Consider the following 18,555-nt stretch of genomic DNA (forward strand, 5'->3'; position numbering starts at 1 on the left):
AAGCTGCATCCATATCAAGTTCTTGCCAGTAAGCGCTACTTAGCATCAGCAGTAGTGCTGGGGTTTAGTGGCCACACATGGGGTGGATTCCCTGATGAGGCAGTCTCTGAGTGATCTTTTCTCCAATCACTGCTTCTCTATTTGTCCCTTTATTTTATCCCATGAGTGTTTTGTTCTCCCTTCTAAGAAGGACTGGGGGATCCACCTTCTGATCTAGAGCTTTCAGGTGTGTTGTTAAGCTTCTAGTGTATGCTCTCTCCAGTTTCTTTTTGGAGGCACTCAGAGCTATGAGTTTTCCTCTTGGCACTGCTTTCATTATATTCCATTAGTTTGGGTATGTTTTGCCTTCATTTTCATTAAATTTAAAAAGGTTTTAAATTTTGTTCTTTATTTCTTCTTTGGCCAAATAATCATTGAGTATAAATTTTCAGTTTCCATGTTTATGTGGGCTTCCTTTGTTGTTATTGTAAATAATGCTGTTGTTGTTGTTGTTGTTGTTGTTGAAGACTTTCCTTAGTCTGTGGTGATCTGATAGGATGCATGGCATTGTTTCATGGAATTATGTTTTATAACTGATTATATAGTCAGTTTTGGAGAAGGTATGATGAGGTCCTGAGAAGAAGGTGTATTCTTTTGTTTTAAGTTGACATGTTAAATCCAGTAGAAGTTGGTTCATAACTTCTGCTAGTTTCATTGTGTCTCTGTCCATTGCTGAGAGCTGTAGTCTCCCTTCATTATTGTGTGTGGTACTATATATGCTTTGTCCTTCAGTAAAGTTTCATTAGTAAGTGTGGGTACCCTTGCATTTGGAGCATAGATACTCAGAATTGAGAGTTCATCTTGGTAGATTTTTCTGTTAATGAATATGAAGTGACCTTCCTTACCTTTTTAATAACTTTTCTTTGAAAGTAGATTTATTTCAGTATTTATGGTTACTCCACTTGTTTCTTGGGACCATTTGCTGGGAATATTTTCTAGCCCTTTTTTTTTTTTTTTTTTTTTTTTTTTTTTTTTTTTTTTTTTTTTTTACTTTGAGGTAGTGTCTCTCTTTGTCACTGAGGCATGTGTGCAAAATGGTTGGTTTTCTTTACCTATCTATTCTGTTAGTCTCTGTCTTTTTTATTAGGGAATTGAGTCATTGATATTGAAAGATTAGGAACCAGTGATTGTTGTTCCATGTTATTTTTGTTGTTAGATGTGGAATTATGTTTGTGTGGCTCTCTTCTTTTGAATTTCTTCTTCTAATGTGTCATTATCTTCCTTCCATTGAAGTTTTCTATCTATTATTTTTGTAGGGCAATATTTATGGAAACATGTTGTGTAAATTTGTTTTTGTCATGGGATATCTTGGTTTCTCTATCTATGTTAATTAAATTTTTTTCTGAGTATAGTAGCTTGGCCTGGCATTTGTCTTCTTTTTGGGTCTGTATAACATATGTCCAGGAGCTTCCAGCTTTTGTATTCTCTTTTGAGAAATCTGGTATCATTCTCATAGATCTCCTTTAATAGAGGAGATGCTTAAGTAATGGATTTTTTATTATCTACTTCTTTTTTATCATTTTATTGTCTCAGTCTGGTAAGTTTCATTCATGATGACTGTCTCAAATATCATAATCTTCAAGAAGACAAAACATGATATATAAATGTTATATTCACATTTTCCATGTTGATTTGTCTTTTGTTTGTGTACCTTCTCTGTTGCTTTACCCAATTCTGATTCTCTTCACAAAAGTTAACAACTCTTTATCCATGTCTATTTAGATATATGTTTCTCTCTGCCATGACACATGGCGCTTTGCAAGACCTCATGTTTTTTTCTCCATCATTATTTCCTATGCTTTATTATTTGATATCACCCATAGTTACCTCTTATCAGTACCAGCATATATGAAAGTATAAATCTGACATTTTAACCGCTACTGATACTTGCTACTACAAACACATCCAAAGCTGGATGCAATGTATTTTTCCTGTATAATCATGTTTCAGTATTCAGAGTTTATCTACACAATTGCCATTAAAGAACTATTTTTAAATGTTAATCCTGTGCAAAGACCACACAACTAGTACATAATTCACAGAACATACATTAAAAATTATTTTAAAGAAGGTAGTATTTTTTCTTCATACAACATCCCTCCCTAACTCTCCTCTTATCCAGCTCCATATCCTTTTTTTCTCTCACTCATTAGAAAACAAGCAACATAAGTAATAATAATAAAACAAAATTAAAAAAAATTAAACAAAAACAGACTAGGAAAAATAACCAAATAAAAAGTGACAAAGAAAAAGCACAAGAAATACATGTAGACTCACACACTGTCATACAGTCAGGAATTTTCATAAAAACAAAAAAAAAAAAAAAACAGAAGCTATAGTATACACAGACTACTACTAATGTTACTGCTACTTCTACTATTCATTATTATTATTATTACAGAATATATAATAAATGTTATGAATTAATGTTATCACACACACACACACACACACACACACACACACACACACACACACAAACCTCTGAAGATGCCTTTACATTTATCTTGTGTTCCCTATCTACTGCTGCTGATGGGCTCTAAAATTAAAAGTAGCTTTTTTCCTCAGTGAAACTTCCTTGAAGAAAACTGACTTTTATTTTAAAGTAGTTATCAACTTGAGATAGGTTCTGGGCTAGGGATGATGGCTTGTGTACATCTTTCTGTTTAGGGATCCTATCTGATTCAGATTCAAGCATGCTGCTATAGTCTCTGAGTTCATATGTTCCCCAGTCCTGCTTTATCTAGATGTCTCTCATTTTTTTGTGTTCTTCATACCCATTGGTTCTTATGATCTTTCTTTTTCCTCTTCTGCAGAATTCTCTGAGTCCTGAGGGGAGGAATTTGATGGAGCCTTTCCTTTAAGGGCAGAGTGGTTTAAGGTCTCTCATTCTCTGGATTTGAATTCTCTAACTGCTCTCCTGCTGCACTAAGAGGCTTTTCTGCTAATGGAAGACCAAGTCACAGATGGATTAAATATAGCTGAATATGATTAGGAATCATTTTTATTATGATGTCCCTTTAGCAAAACTGTGTTATTTGAATTTTTTTTTAGGTCTGTGGCTCAGGTTTTTGGCTTCCCAATCAGTCAGCATCGGGTATGGGATCCTTCTAGTGGAGTGAAGTGTAACATAAAATCAGATATTGATTGGTTACTATAAGCTTTGTACCAGTATTGCACAAGGCATAGGTCACAGACAGGACAGCATTGAATACTGAAGGATTTATATATGGGCTGTAGCCTTTCCTCTTGGTGGTGTACAGAGTATCTTTTAGTACCCTTGTGAATCTCAGTCTATATTCCCAGGATAGACACCAGCTGCATTTCTCCCTGTTCAGTGAGTTATGTTGACATTGTCTTCAGCCTCAGTTTATGAAGATTTGCCAGCTACCTTAGCAATAGCCTGGCTTGTTTGGGGGTTCATCATTAAGTTGTCTATTTCAGGTAAAATAGGCATCATTTGTTGATTATAAATGTTCAGTTGGGGCTCCGTCTCTCCCATGATTTTGTGATTTAATTTTGTTCATCTTCAGATATGTATATGACATTCATACATGCACATACAGACACACAAACACACACATATATATTGAATCTATTAAGTTACCTCAACACCCCGTGAATAGCCTTAATTTTAAATATTTCCTTCCTTACCCTCTCTTTCCCTGCTGTTAGGTCCCCCATTACAGTCTCTAAGCAAGTCTACTTGTGTCTATGCTATTTCCCCATCCTAGAGAAAGCTATCCCTTCCCCCTTGTCCCTTACTCTATACCTAAACTATTTTGTTCTACACATTGTGGCATACTTATTAAGGATTCAGCAGCTAGCATCCCTATCAAAGTCAATGCTTACCTTATTCCTTTCTGGATCTCCATTATCATCTCACTCAAAATATTTTTTTCTAGCTCCATCCATTTACCTGTGTATTTCATCATTTCATTTTTAACAGGCAATCATTATTTCATTTTTTGAATGTATCCCAATTTCTTTATCCATTCAACCATTGGCAGACATCTATTCTGACTATGATGTATAGGGAAAGATGGAATGTCATTGAGATTTGTGCCCAAACTCATAACTGGATCTTGAGGGTTGTTAGATTCCCAGATTCCTGAGAAATCACCACACTGATTTCCAAAGTTGTGTACAAGTTTGTAGTCCCACCAGCTGTGGATGACGGCCCCTCTTACTCCATAATCTTGCCAGCATGGTACGTCATTGTTTTTTAATTTGGCTAAATTGACTGTTGTTAAGGTGAAATCTTAAAGTAGTTTTGATTTGCATTTTCCTGATGACCAAGGATGTTGAATATGTCTTTAGGTGCTTCTCAGCCATTTTAGTTTCCTCTTTTCAGCAATCTCTTTAGATTTGTACCCCATTGCTTGATGTAGTGTTTTTGCATTCTTTACACATATTTTAGATGTTTGTTTTCTATCAGATGTATGGTTGTTAAAACAATTTTTTCTCATCAGTAGCCTGCTCATTAGTCTAAATGACATTGTCATTATAGATGCTTTAGAATTTCATGAGGTCCCATTTGTTAATTGTTGTTCATGTTTGTTCAGTTCAGAAAGTCTTTTCTTGTGCCAATGACATCACGTTCTGTTCTGTCAGATTCCATATATTTGTCCTCCGGTTCATGTATTTGATTGGTTTAAAGTTAATTATTTTCAGGGTGATATGACTTGTTCTATTTGCATTCTTCTACATAAGCCATCCAATTCATCAGGTATTATTTGTTAAAAATGCTATCTTTCTTCCAGTATGTCTTTCTGGCTTCTTTTTAAAAACTCAGGTTTCCATAGATATGTACATTATGTCTGTTTTTTCAATTTGATCCCATTGAACCACGTGTCTACTTTTGTGTCAGTACCATGGGTTTTTTATTGCTGTATCTCTGAAGCCTGTAGTACAGTATGAGATTCTGCACAATGACACCTTCAGCAGTTTGGCCTTTTTATTTTTTTTTAGGTTGAGTTTTCACTCTTGTTTTATTATTTTTAAATCATTCAGGAGTGTTTTAGTTAACCTCAGGGAGCTTGTCACATGAAATCATTATTTATAAATATATGAAAATATTGATAAATTGATATATTAAGTATGTTATTTGATATTTGACTATAACAATATTTTGATTTTATTTTATATTTAGCAAGACCAAGACAAAATGAATGATGAACTCCATAAGGAAGAGAAAATATGGAAAGAAAAATACAGACAGCATGAGGTATGTTTATTCGTTTGTATTCATATACTGCTATTCTCTAATTGAACCAAACTATTATGTTTTTAAAATAATGAAATTTTAAGATAATATAGCCTATAACTTTAGAAATTTTCATTGAAAAAATATTCTATAAATGTTAGTTCAATGAATATATCTTTATAAAATAAAATTCTAATTTTAAAATTAGATGTACTATTAGTTACATTTCATAGTTTTTGAAACCTTGAAGAAACATTAGTGTATTTTGACACAATTATTTGAATATGTAAAAAGGTTTTGAACTTAAGTTAATCATAGTTATCATACATATTTCAGGTTATTTTACTTGTCATTAAAATGTTTACATAATCTTACTTAAAAACTTACAAACGTAAAGTATATAAAATTTACCATTTAAATCGCCCATATAGAGTAGACAAATTACTGTTATTCAACTAAACATTGCTTTCTTTCTTTATTTTTTTTTTGAATTTACCTTTATTCAGTCCTGATAATCTAGGACTGGAAAATGTATGTATACTCGTATATACATATATACACATGTATACATATACACACATATGCACATATACACAAATGCATGCATATATGTATGTATTTGTGTATACACATATTTATGTAGAAATTACAAGACAGGTAGATAGAAAAATTCATTTGACTAAAAACAACTATAAATGGCATGTTATCCAAGTGTTTGAAAATATGGGACTATTAAAATAACCATAACTCTCATCTACTAACCAAATAGTTATACAAATAATATGTTAAAGAAAATTTTAATTTGTTCTAAAGTATTAATTTTATGTTTTATGAAAATTTAATGTGAACATTAAAAATGATGAATGACTATGAGAATATATTTGACATATTGGAGCATTAGTGAAGCAGAAGAGAGTTAAAAAAGAAAAATCTAGTGTTAAATGAGGGTAAGAAAATAAGCAATGTATAAAATAGCCCAGGCAGCACTGAAAGGATCTGAAGCTTCATAATAGTAATGTTTTGTAATGGGAGAGTATATGACTCAGAAGAGACAGCTAAAAGCATGATGGTCAACAGCCTTTCTGTTTGTTTTGTTATCTTAGTTTTGTTTGATAGTTTCTCTCTGTATCCCTGGCTGTCCTAGACCTTACTCTGTAGACTAGCCTGGTGTGACACGTGCCTCTTCCTACCCGGTGCTGGTGCTGGGATTAACTAAAGGCATATGCCATCACTGTCTGACAAGTGAGGGGAAAGCTTGTTTTTGAAAATATCATTTAAAAGGGAACATTCAAAAATAGTGATCTTCAACTAGAAATAGATAGCATGAAAAATCAAACTTGGATTCTGGCAGTGCAATTATTTAAATTCAGCTCACAGAACTTAGGAAACATTAGATACCAGATTAACACCCTATATTCTACCCAAAATACATCACAAGTAAGACGAATCTCTGACCTTAGAGTAAAGAAAAGTAAAAGTTAAGGTAAAAAAAAGAACAATTGAATTGACTCCATGACTCTGTTATTCCTGTGTTAACATCCCGGGTCTCTCTGTTCTCTAAATTAATTTCACATTTACTGCTATGTATACTTATGTCAGAAAAAAATCATTTTTCAATAGTGACTATTTCCAATCTTTATGCAGTATAAAATTATTTTACTTTAATTTTCACTTTCTTTGAACATGAAATTCAGCCTTATTTCTCTTGCCTTTTGTCAATCCAATGATAGGATTTCATTGCATACTTACTCATTTTTGTGACGGTAAATTTTATGCTTAATCTATATATCTTGATGAAGCTTTAGGATTTTCACATTATGTATTGGTTCATGGATATTTAGTTATTTTAATTATGTGTCAAATATTTTACTAAGATACCAGATATAAACAAAACAGAAAGTAAGCTGGGTTTCCATGGCGATTTCTGTGCTTTGGATACCTGTGTGTTTGTGTCATGTGTGTTGAGAGAGCAGGGTGTAGAGGTAGAGCCACTCTTTTTTCCCATGGGTGCTGTCTAGAAATATACTTTTCTATTACTTCTAGTCCTTTGATTCTTTCCCCTCAGATCTTTATTCTGGAATGCCTACTGATCATAGATCAACTTTCCCAAGTTGATCTATTTTATTTCTGATAAGTATTTCATACCTTTGCTGATATGAAACAAACTATTAAAAATTGTTTTTTAGTCCACCAACCACCTAACCATTCCCTTTTATTTGCTGCTTCTTTTAAAAGTGGGGCTAATTTGATTTAGCATTTACTTCTCTTTTATGCACTATATTTTTATATTCATTTATTTACTTTACAACACTTATCAGCCCTTCCTCTTTCCAGTACCTCTCACTCAAGTCGTCCCCCAATTCCACCTTCCCCTTCTCTTTGAAGAGGGGAAGTCCCCCTCTGGGTGTCACCCTCTTCCTTACCTCTCATTTTTATAGAAAGTTATTCTGGTTCACATGTTTTCCTGACAGGTTAACTTCATGTGAGTTTAACTCAGCGTCTGTTTATTCCTCCTACTTAGTGAATTGCCCTTCATGCTGATTTTCCTTAAATACATGTTAAATCCCTTTTGTCTGTTTACTTCTGTTTTAGAGTTCTTTTAACAATGTTTTTTATTTTCCATCTCACAGACATGATATTATTGTATGTGTTTTCTAGCTGTGTGACTGGGCCACTGCTCCCTTCTGTCCAAGGACCCTCTGTACTTGCTGGCACTCGGCTTCTGAAGTGATCTTATTCTGAGGCTCACACTCTCATAGCATCTTGTCAGAAAGTCTAAGACCCTCTCTCTTGCCTGGGTTTAGGCCTGTTTCCCCCTTAGTGTCTCCTGTGTCATCTTTATTTCAAATTCTTTTCATTGGCCTATAATTTGTTACTTGTTAATTCATTGGCTCATAACTTAACTGTATTATCAACATCGCAATATGACCCAAATATTCTATGTATTTAAAAATTAATTTCCTGTGAAATAAGTGACTATATTTCCTTGGGGAATTTTAAAGTAATTTCACTCCACATTTAGGTTTAGTGATTCATTTAATATACTTATAAAGTTACTGATTTACCTGATGCTCATAACTATCTCTATTTTAGGAACTTATCAGAAACTTGCATTTACAAATGGAGGAGGAGAGAAAAAGATTAAGTGAGCTACAAGAAAAAGAAAAAGCACGTTTATTCAAACTGCAGCATGACGCAGCTGCAAAAATTCAAGCCAATTATAGAGCATCAGTAACTTATCGAAAATATAGCCCAATCATAAAAGAACAAATTGAAAAGAAGAAGAGGAAAGCACAGGAGCTAAAAGAGAAGGAGGCAAAGATCCGACAGAAGGAGGAGGAAAGGAGGAGAAGAATTGAGGAGGAACAGAGGATAGAGGAGGAGAAGAAGAAGAAAGTGCTAGAGGAGAGGAGGACACGAGAAAGGGAATATGAAGAGAAAAAGCGCATCCTGAGACAAAAGAGAGAAGAACAAAGAAACAAGGAAAAAAGACTGAAGGAAGATGCCCACTCACCACTGATCATTAACAAAGCACTGACCTGTGCTTTACAGAAAGAAGAATGCCATAGCAAGCAGCGAGCTATTATGCACATGTCAAAGAGCAAGGGTACTATAGCCAAAGAGTCAGTGGACAGCAACTCAAAAAATCAAGAAGATGCTTGTTCCCAAGTTCATCAATTAAACAAGAATGAAAATATGCACGAACAGCTTGGGTTGAAGGAATCTACAGGAATAAAATTAAAACCAAGCCAGGCAAATTTGGCAGAATTAAACCTGAACGAGAAAAATGAAAGTTTACCAAAATTGAAAATGAACAAAAACTTATCAAAAAACCAATGTTCAGAACAATCCGCTGTCCAAGAAATCAACACTGAAAATGTAGATCGAAAAAACGACTCAGAAAACTCTGACCTAAAGGAAAATGTAAATGAACAGTGCCAGGGGCAAGAACTGAAATCTGAAAATCTAACAGAGGATTGTGTGGAACATGCCACACAGGAGAATGTTGCACAAGAAACCCCAAAACTATTTAGATTCAATGAAGACTTGAGTGAAGGGGACAGTAATGGGACACAGGGAATCATCGAGAAGAATCACAAGAGATTGGCTCAAGAGATGGAAATAAAAGAGGTGACAGACCAGGATGGGTATGAGGAGAATAATAGTAAACCTATTTTTATGCAGAAAACTCTACCACCACTGATACCAGACAATCCTGTAGAAAGAAGTGTAACAGCAAAAGATCAAGAAACTGGCTTAAAATCAGAAAGAATTAAGCAACCCCCAGAAAGTGTGCTGACTTGTGATGCTGTGATCATTAACTCAGATGCCTGTAAGCATACAGAAGACGAGGCAAACCTGCAGGGTTCTGTATCAAGCAAGCTTGCTCCCAGTGAAGAAGCTGGTAGTCACAGTGCAAATAACCCCTTGGTCACTGAAGAAAGGGAAGACTTTCCTAATTCTGAGATTAAAGAAACTCTGGAGCAAGGGAAGCAAACAGAGCCTGAAGATAACGATGTTCTGGCTTGCTCTGTTTCACAGCTAACAGTTCTATCTTCCGTTGAGGAGAGGAGACTAGGTTGGCTAAGATCATTTACACCTTGGACGGAAATCTTTGAGCAAAATCAACTTAAGAAAATTGTTAAGAAAAGGAGACTTGTGAAGTGCCCACCAAATACAGTGCCTGCTTTGGATCCATCAGACATTCTCCAGCAGGGCCCTTGGAAAACTCTACAGCAGGTATTTATAATCAAGCAATACTAGCTCTAGAATGGATTAAAATGGCTTTTCTATGATGAAATTTGAACTTTCAATGGTTTTATATATAAGAATTCTGCGACAAAATAAATGCAGTTGCTAATGGAATATTAATGAAATACTGTCTCCTTTCAGAGGGCTACTATTTTTAAGTTCTCAAGTAAAGTTGATCAGGACCTTATCCATCTCAGCAGTCGAAAGAACTTTGATTTAATTTTTTCAGTGTCTTGAGCCGTGATCTCGCCATTGTAAGAGCATCTGGAAATCATGGTTGGAATTAGATTAGAACACTTAGTGCTTTTCCTCTCTAGGAATTTACTCCAGATTCCGCCCAACATTGTGGCTCCATTGACATGATAGTGTCCCCTGAAGTGAAAGAGGTGCTATTTAACTATATCCCAAAGACTTGAAACACACAGATGCTACAGGCATGGTGTAGTTAAGTACTACTAATCCTTTGCTGTGGAGAATACACCATCAACCAAACTAAAGACCCAGAAATTGATGTTTAAGGTTGTTTGATGGTATGGTACTTCAAATGGGTTTCAACGTTTTTAACTTGTGCCTTGGAAGTCAAATATATTTTATGAAATTATTTTATAGGCATGAAGATAATATTTTCTATCTCAGTTTGAACAAGTATAGTTTGAACTGAAATGGCTGTCCAGTACCAATTAACTATTAGAGTAAATTGTACATGGTGGCATATGTCTGTCAATGAAGCTGAGAATCAACTCTCAGGTACTTAGTATTAGATAGGATTAGGGTAGAAATTTCAGATCATCAGAACCCTGGTGCTGGATTTTCAGAAACCTTAAAAAAGTTATATTTGAAATGCTACAGAATATGTTAGGACACCAGGCTACTCATCACACATGGAAACTGACTTTGAGGCAGAAGAGAGATACCAGTTCCACCTATGAAATGCAGAAACGAGATCTACCATATTTCAGGGAGAGACACTAAGCCTTTCTGTGTGTAGTGGGCGACCAGCTTCTGCCACCATGTCCTCAAAAGAGACTGGAAGGAAAACTACCAGTGATTCTCCGTGTGTGGCACCAGCTCCTGACTCTAAGACAAGGAGGGTGCCTCTTGTTCTCCAGAAGAGACCATGATTCTGGATATTAACCTTCTGAGATGATACTAGTACCTGTATCACGGGGTAGATGGGGCACTCCAGAGAGTTGAACCATTCACAAGTGGCCCTATATCTTCTAACTTTCCTTTTAATTAAAATGTATTTAATGCTTTCATGACATTTTATGGCTTCATGGTTTCTTGCCTTTATTAAAAAAATGGCAGGGTCATGTCATGGACCACACACTGGCCTTAAAGTCATGAAACTCATTCCTTATCCTCCATGTGCTGGGACCACAGGCCTGCACTAGCGTGGGAGTTCTTCCTTATTTGTCTTTCATGTCATATCAAGGGCCTCATTTTTGCCACTACAGTGTTTTCAGACCAAGTCACCCCCAGTCTATATTAATTTTCTTATATAGACAGGTGCCTAGACAAATAAACATAATGATAAATAATACAGTATTTTATTAACCTGGTAATTTTTTATTTGTCTAATGTATTTGACCAATAATTATTGGTGAACTGAACAGAAAAATGCGGCATTTGTCCCTATGCAATACAAGCAAAGCAATGGCCCATAAATTTTAACTGCTGTCAATAAGATTCATGTGTATTCTGTGAAAGGAAAGTAAATTAGTAGAGTCTGTTGATTTACTTTGGTTGTGTATTGGGGAATTAACTATGCTAGCTGGAGCTCTACAACTCAAATCTATTCCTTGTTTTTTTGTAAGAAAAAAAATGTTTTGGAAACAAGGTCTCCTGGAATTTCCCAGGCTGACCTTGAGCTCACTGTCCGCCATTAGCAATCTGAAAGTATTATGTTCCTGCTTTAACCCTCTGAGTATTTCAGACTGCAGGTCTGCACCACCACTTCTGGCTGGTGATGAGGTTTAGAGGAGTCATTTTGGCCAGATAAAAGCAATATTACAGAATAAGAGGGAGAACTTGCCCAGTAACATGCCCTCTGTATCCTAGTCATTGATTAGTCATGGCTGCCAGCACTATGCAGCTATGGGATAGCCACTTGCTAAGCTTCTTCACTAGCTTCTGCTTGGATGATACAGTTTGATGCCACTCCCTTTAAAATTCATTTATTTAGCTCATTTATGGATTTTCAGTATAATATCAGTAACAGTTACTTAAAAACAAACAAATGCCTCTCCTTAAGTGCTTATTTTAGAGTGAGGTACAGGTTGCATTTCTAGGCTATCACTGATGTCTGCTTTGAGACTAAAACTTGTTAGAGGAACTGTAGTATTATTCCTTGTTACCTGTTGGTTTCTGTCCGTGAGAAGAGTACTAACCTTTCTCTGAAGTGTTTCTTCTGTTAATGCATTCTTCTTTCGTGAGAACTGTCAACTTCCAAAATGCTGAATTAGCTCTCTTTACTTCTTTAGAACACTGTTTCTGAACATGTGCGTCATGACACTTTTGAGGGTCATACATCATATTTAATACATATGACATGTTTACTTAATAGTAAATTCATAATAGTAAAATTATACTTATAAAGTAACAATGAAATAATTTATTTAAGCCTCAAAAGTAATGTGGTTACACTGGTTAATAGAATAATTGGATTGGCTGTGTTTTATGGGACTTTACCATATTTTCGATGATAATAAATTAACTGATGCAATCTACATTGTATTTTGAAGCATCAAATATATTTTTAGAGTAAAATATGTTAATGTGTTATGAAAATTCTAAAATAACATGAAATGCCTCTTTTGTTTCCAGGAAGTGTTTGCAGTTATTGCTTGCACACAGTTAATCATGATGCTTCATTCGACCACTCAGTGTTAATTGCCTACTTTGATTTTCCAGTCATTTAGTGTCACATACCCCATGCTTGTCCTTAGCCCTAACACAATCTTTGGAAGACTCTTCTACAACTGGTGAGGGGAAAACTATATGTTTAATTTCAGAATAGTTAATAATCAAATTTCCAAAGTATTATAGCAATCTTGGGTCATACACATACAAACACATATCTATCAAATACTTGAGAAAAAAAACTATGATTACAGGAAAATTAGTAATAATTAAAACAATAATAAATTAATCATTTTGTTCCATAGATGAGACACTTCGTTCTCAAACCAAAAGAACTTGAGGACACAAAAGTTTTAAATATTTATTTAAAATAATATCAAAGCACAGGAGTTAAAGTTTATTGCAGAATTAATCGCACACATGCAGAAAATTGAGCACAAGCATGCAGATGTAAAACCTTCCACAAATGCCTGTCTGTACATTAGACTCCAGATCGAGAACAAAAATGTAACTAGTATGTTAAGAACTCATTCATCTGTTCTAGTTTCTATTTATTCCACCTAAGGAAAGAGCCTCTACTCCGATTTCTATTTACATAAGACAGTTCTGTTTGCTGGTTGTGCCTCCTGGATGCACAGGCAACCACATACATGTGAACCCATTTCTGTCGGCTGTAGGCTGTAGTATAAGTTACTGTATTCAGTAATTCCTTCTATTAACTATAAATCTTAAAGTCTCATTCCACTCCATATTCCATCATGCAACCCCTTTTTACCTTTTTTTTATTAGATACTCTGTATTTACTTTAGGGATGTTATTCCTTTATGCCGCCATGCTCTCATCGCCCCTCCCCATCCAGTAGCCTTCACAAAGGTGCACTCCCTTCTGATCCCTCTCTCTACCTTATTGCCTTGGCATTTCCCTATATTGGAAAAACATGCTTTTGCTGGAACAAAAGTTTCTACTCACATTGATGCCAGACACTGCTATCTTCAGCTACATACCCAACTGTATCAAGAGGTCTCTCAAAGTGCACACAAAGTTTGGTGTTTTACTACATCAGAGTTTTGGAAGGTTTGGTTGGTTGATAATGTTATTATCTTCCCATGAGGTTGCAACCCCCTTTCAGCTCCTTAGGTCCTTTCTTTAGCAACCTCATTGGGATCTCCAAGTACAGACCAATTGTTAGCTGTGAACATGTTCAGCTGTATCTATATGACTCTAGCATAGTCCCTGAGGGGGCATCTCTGTCTGGTTCCTGCCAGTAAGTACTTTTTGGGATCAGCTGTAGTGGTTGGGTTTGGTGATTGCATATGTGGCATATTTCTTGGTGGGGGGGGGACTTCTGAGTGATCTTTTCTTCAATCGCTGCTCTATTTGACCTTGTATTTTCTTTTTTTTTCTTTTTTTTAACAAATTTATTTTACAAAACGAAGATCAATGTACAGATTTTAAGCATTTTTTGCATAAAATTATACAATAAATTTTTGTCAGTACTTGTTTTTTTTGTTTTTTTTGTTTTTTTTTTTTTTTTTTTTTTTTTTGTTTTTTTGTTTTTTAAAGGTTTGGTAGTGTGATAACGATCCCATCAGTAACAATGATCATAAAGTACATGTAAAACAAGATGGAACCTGGAAATAGTCAAAGTTTTCTTGGTGTGTAAAGATATTTTTTTCTTTTTACAATGAGCAGACAGTACATGTAATACAGGGTACAACCCGGAATTTGTCAATGTGTTCTTGGTGGGTAAGGATTGAGCATGACTATTTTTTTTTGTTTTGTTTTGTTTTCTTTTTTTCTTGGACTTCATACCATCTGTGAGTTGTTTCTGTGGCAGTGCGAGCCTCTGGGGTTAGCATCCAATTATCAGTGACTGCATATTATGTCTGCTCTTTTGTGACTGGGTTATCTCACTCAGGATGATATTCTCTAGATGCAACCATTTTCTTAAGAATTTGGTTAAGTCATTGATTCTGGTGGCTGAGTAGTATTCCATTATGTAAATGTACCACAATTTTTGTATCCATTCGTCTTCTGAAGGACATCTGGGTTCTTTCCAGCTTCTTGCTATTATAAATAGAGCTGCTATGAACATTGTGGTGCATATATCTTTGTTGTGTATTAAAGTGTCTGTGGGGTATATGCCCAGAAGTGGAATAGCTGGATCTTCAGGTAGTACTATGTCCAATTTTCTGAGGTATCGCCAGACTGATTTCCAGAGTGGTTGCAACCCCACCAACAATGGAGAAGTGTTCCTCTTTCTCTGCAACCTCGCCAGCATCTGTTGTCATCTGAGATTTGGATCTTGGCCAATCTGACTGGTGTGAGGTGGAATCTCAGGGTTGTTTTGATTTGCATTTCCCTGATGGCTAAGGATGTCTAGCATTTCCTCAGATGTTTCTCAGCCATTCAATATTCCTCAATTAAGAACATTTAGTTTAGCTCTGTACCCCATTTTTTAATAGGGTTATTTGATTCTCTGGTCTCTAGCTTTTTGAGTTCTTTGTATAACTTGGATATTAGGCCTCTATCTGATGTGGAGTTGGTAAAGATATTTTCCCATTCTGTTGGCTGCCGTTTTGTTTTCTTGACAATGTCCTTAGCCTTACAGAAACTGTTCAATCTTATTAAGTCCCATTTGTTAATCTTTGACCTTAGAGCTTGAGCCATTGGTGTTTTGTTCAGAGACCTTGTATTTTCTACCATGAGAGTTTTGTTCCCTTCCCTAAGAAGGACATTTTGGCCTTCCTTCTTTTTGAGCTTCATAAGGTCTGCAAATTGTTTCTTGGGTATTGGGTATTCAGTTTTCTGTGGCTAGTATCTGCTTATTAGTGAATACATACCATGTGTGTTCTTCTGTGACTGGGTTACCTCACTCAGAATGATAGTCTCTGGTTCCATCCACTTGCCTAGGAATTTCATGAAGTCATAATAGCTGAGTGACACTCCATTGTGTAAATGTACCACTTTCTGTATCCATTCATCTGTTGAAGGACATCTGGGTCTTTCCAGATTCAGGCTATTATAAATAAGGCTGCTATAAACATGGTGGAGCATGTGTCCTTGTTATATGTTGGAGCGTCTTTGGGGTATATACCCAGGAGTGGAATAGCTGGGTTTTCAGGTAGTACTATGTTCAATTTTCTCAGAAACCTCCAAATTGATTTCCAGAGTTGTTGTACCAGCTTAAAACCCTACCAACAGTAGAGGAGTGTTTCTCTTTCTCCACATCCTTGCCAACATCTGCTGTCACCTGAGTTTTTTATCTTAGCCATTCTAACTGGTGTGAGGTGGAATCTCAGGGTTGTTTTGATTTGCATTTCCCTGATGATTAGGGACGTTGAGCATATCTTTAGGTGCTTCTCAGCCATTAGATGTTCCTTAGCTGGTAATTCTTTGTTTAGCTCTGTGCCCCAATTTTAATAGGATTATTTAATTCTGTATAGTCGAGCTTTCTGAGTTCTTTGTATATATTGGATATTAGCCCTTGATCAGATGTAGGATTAGGAAAGATCTTTTCCTAATCTATTGGTTGTTATTTTGTCCTATTGAAAATATCCTTTGCATTAGAGAAGCTTTGTAATTTTCAGGTAACATTTATCAATTCTTGATCTTAGAGCATATGCCACTGGTGTTCTGTTCAGGAAATTTTCCACTGTGCCTGTATGTTCAAGGCTGTGTCAGAGCCTCTGTTTGGTTGATCATTTTGATATTTTCTTGAAATCAGTTCATGAGAATTTTATTGATTATTGTTGTATCAATGTTCATAAGGGAGATTATTCAGATGTTCTCTTTCTTTGTTGGGTGTTTGCATAGTTTAGGTGTAAGAGTAATTGCAGTTTCATAGAAATAATTGGGTACTCTTCCTTCATTTTTTATTTTGTGGAATAGCATGAAGAGTATTTGTATGAGGTATTTGAAGATCCAATAGAATTCTGCATTAAATCCATATGGCCTTGGCCTTTTTTTTGTTTTTTTTTTTTGAGGGGGTACTTTTAATGACTGTATCTATTTCCTTATGGGTTATATGGGACTGTTTGGATGGTTTATCTGATCCTGATATAACTTTGGTACCTGGTTTCTGTCTAAAAAATTGTCCATTTTCTTAATATTTTCCAGTTTTCGATAGGCTTTTGCAGTAGGATCTAATGCCTTTTTAAATTTCCTCTAATTATTCTGTTGTTTATTTCTACCTTTTTATTTCTGATTTTGTAATTTGGATACTTTCCCTGTTTCCTCTGGTTAGTCAGGCTTAAGGGTTCTTTATCCTGTTGATTTTTCAAAGAACTGTCTCCTGGTTTTGTATAGTTTTGATCCTTTGTATATTTCTTTTTGATTCTACTTAGTTGACTTTAACTCTGAGTTTGATTATTTCCTGCCTTCTATTCCTCTTGAGTGTATTTGCTTTCTTTTGTTCTAGAGCTTTCATGTATGCTGTCAAGCTACTGATGTATGCTCTCTCCAGTTTCTTTTTGGAGGCACTAGGAGCTATGAGTTTTTCTCTTAGCACTGCTTTCATTTTTTTCCCATAGTTTGGGTATGTTTTGCCTTCATTTTCATTAAAATTTAAAGTCTTTAATTACTTTATTTTTGCTTGATCTGATAAGATGTATGGGATTATTTATATCACCTTGTATCTGTTGAGGCCTGTTTTTTGACTGACTATATGGTCAATTTTGGAGAAGGTTCCATGAGATGCTGAGAAGAATGTTTATTCTTTTATTTTAGGATGGAATGTCCTATAGATATATGTCAAATCCATTCTGTTTATTACTTCTGTTAAGTTTCACTGTCTCTGTTTAGTTTCTGTTTTCATGATCTGTCAATTGATAAGAGTGGGATGTTGAAGTCTCCCACTATTTTTGTGTGTGGTGCAATGTATGCTTTGAGCTTTAGTAAAGTGTCATTTATGAATATGGGTACCCTTGCATTTGGAGCATAGATGTTCAGATTTGAGAGTTCATCATGGTATATTTTTGCCCTGAGTTTGCTCTGTGCACAGATACAATCTGAAAGGACTATGCTTCTGGTTGAGCATGGGTTTGTGTTTCTTGTTGGGGTTCCGGTTATGCTGGGTGTTGGGGAAGATGTTGTGACCCTGGCTGTGACCATGAGCTGTGACCATCAGAGCTCCAGTACACCTGGGTGTGTCCAATCTCCTTGGAGTTGAACTTCCTCTGTGATACTGATATCCTGTATTCCTGTGATCCTAGGCATGTTAGATAGATAGGCTTCCACAGGGTTTTTTTGGAATGTGTGCAGAACCAATACCCAAGGTCTGCTCAGATCACAAGTTTAGACTGGAAAGGCTCAAGTATATTTTTATATTGTCTTTAACAGGAAAATAAAATATGAATTTTATAAATATATATGTTTTGCTACAAGTTGAGACAAATAATTAATTTTTAAATTTTGGAAACATTTAATCAAACTCCTTTATGATACAACTGATATTTTCAAACTGAGGAAACATGATGGATACACATGATTGCTAATGTTATATTGACCTAGATTTGAGGCATACAAGGTGATTTGTACATGTTATTTCTACCATGTATGTATTAAAGGATGAATATACACACTTACTTTGATATCATATGCTTGGAAAACTTTGATTAAGGTATAGGATCCATTTCTATATTATAGAATGTTTTAAATGTTTAAGTGTTTTAGAATTTCTCCATAAGTTTTAGCAA

At 35.3% G+C, this 18,555-nt stretch overlaps 1 protein-coding gene across 1 annotated transcript in view; it reads left to right on the forward strand.

Annotated features, from left to right (window-relative positions):
* The window catches only part of LRRIQ1 (leucine rich repeats and IQ motif containing 1), a gene marked incomplete at both ends in the record, with an annotated part of 187,224 nt that overhangs the window by 15,496 nt on the left and 153,173 nt on the right, over positions 1–18,555 (forward strand). The window contains 2 exons of the mRNA XM_080935379.1: positions 5,192–5,266; positions 8,339–9,985. Of these exons, the coding sequence (XP_080791505.1) occupies positions 5,192–5,266; positions 8,339–9,985 (1,722 nt within the window). The remainder of the gene's footprint in view (positions 1–5,191; positions 5,267–8,338; positions 9,986–18,555) is intronic.

The sequence above is a fragment of the Micromys minutus genome (genome assembly GCF_963924665.1).
Source record: "Micromys minutus genome assembly, chromosome: 22".
Lineage (NCBI taxonomy): Eukaryota > Metazoa > Chordata > Mammalia > Rodentia > Muridae > Micromys > Micromys minutus.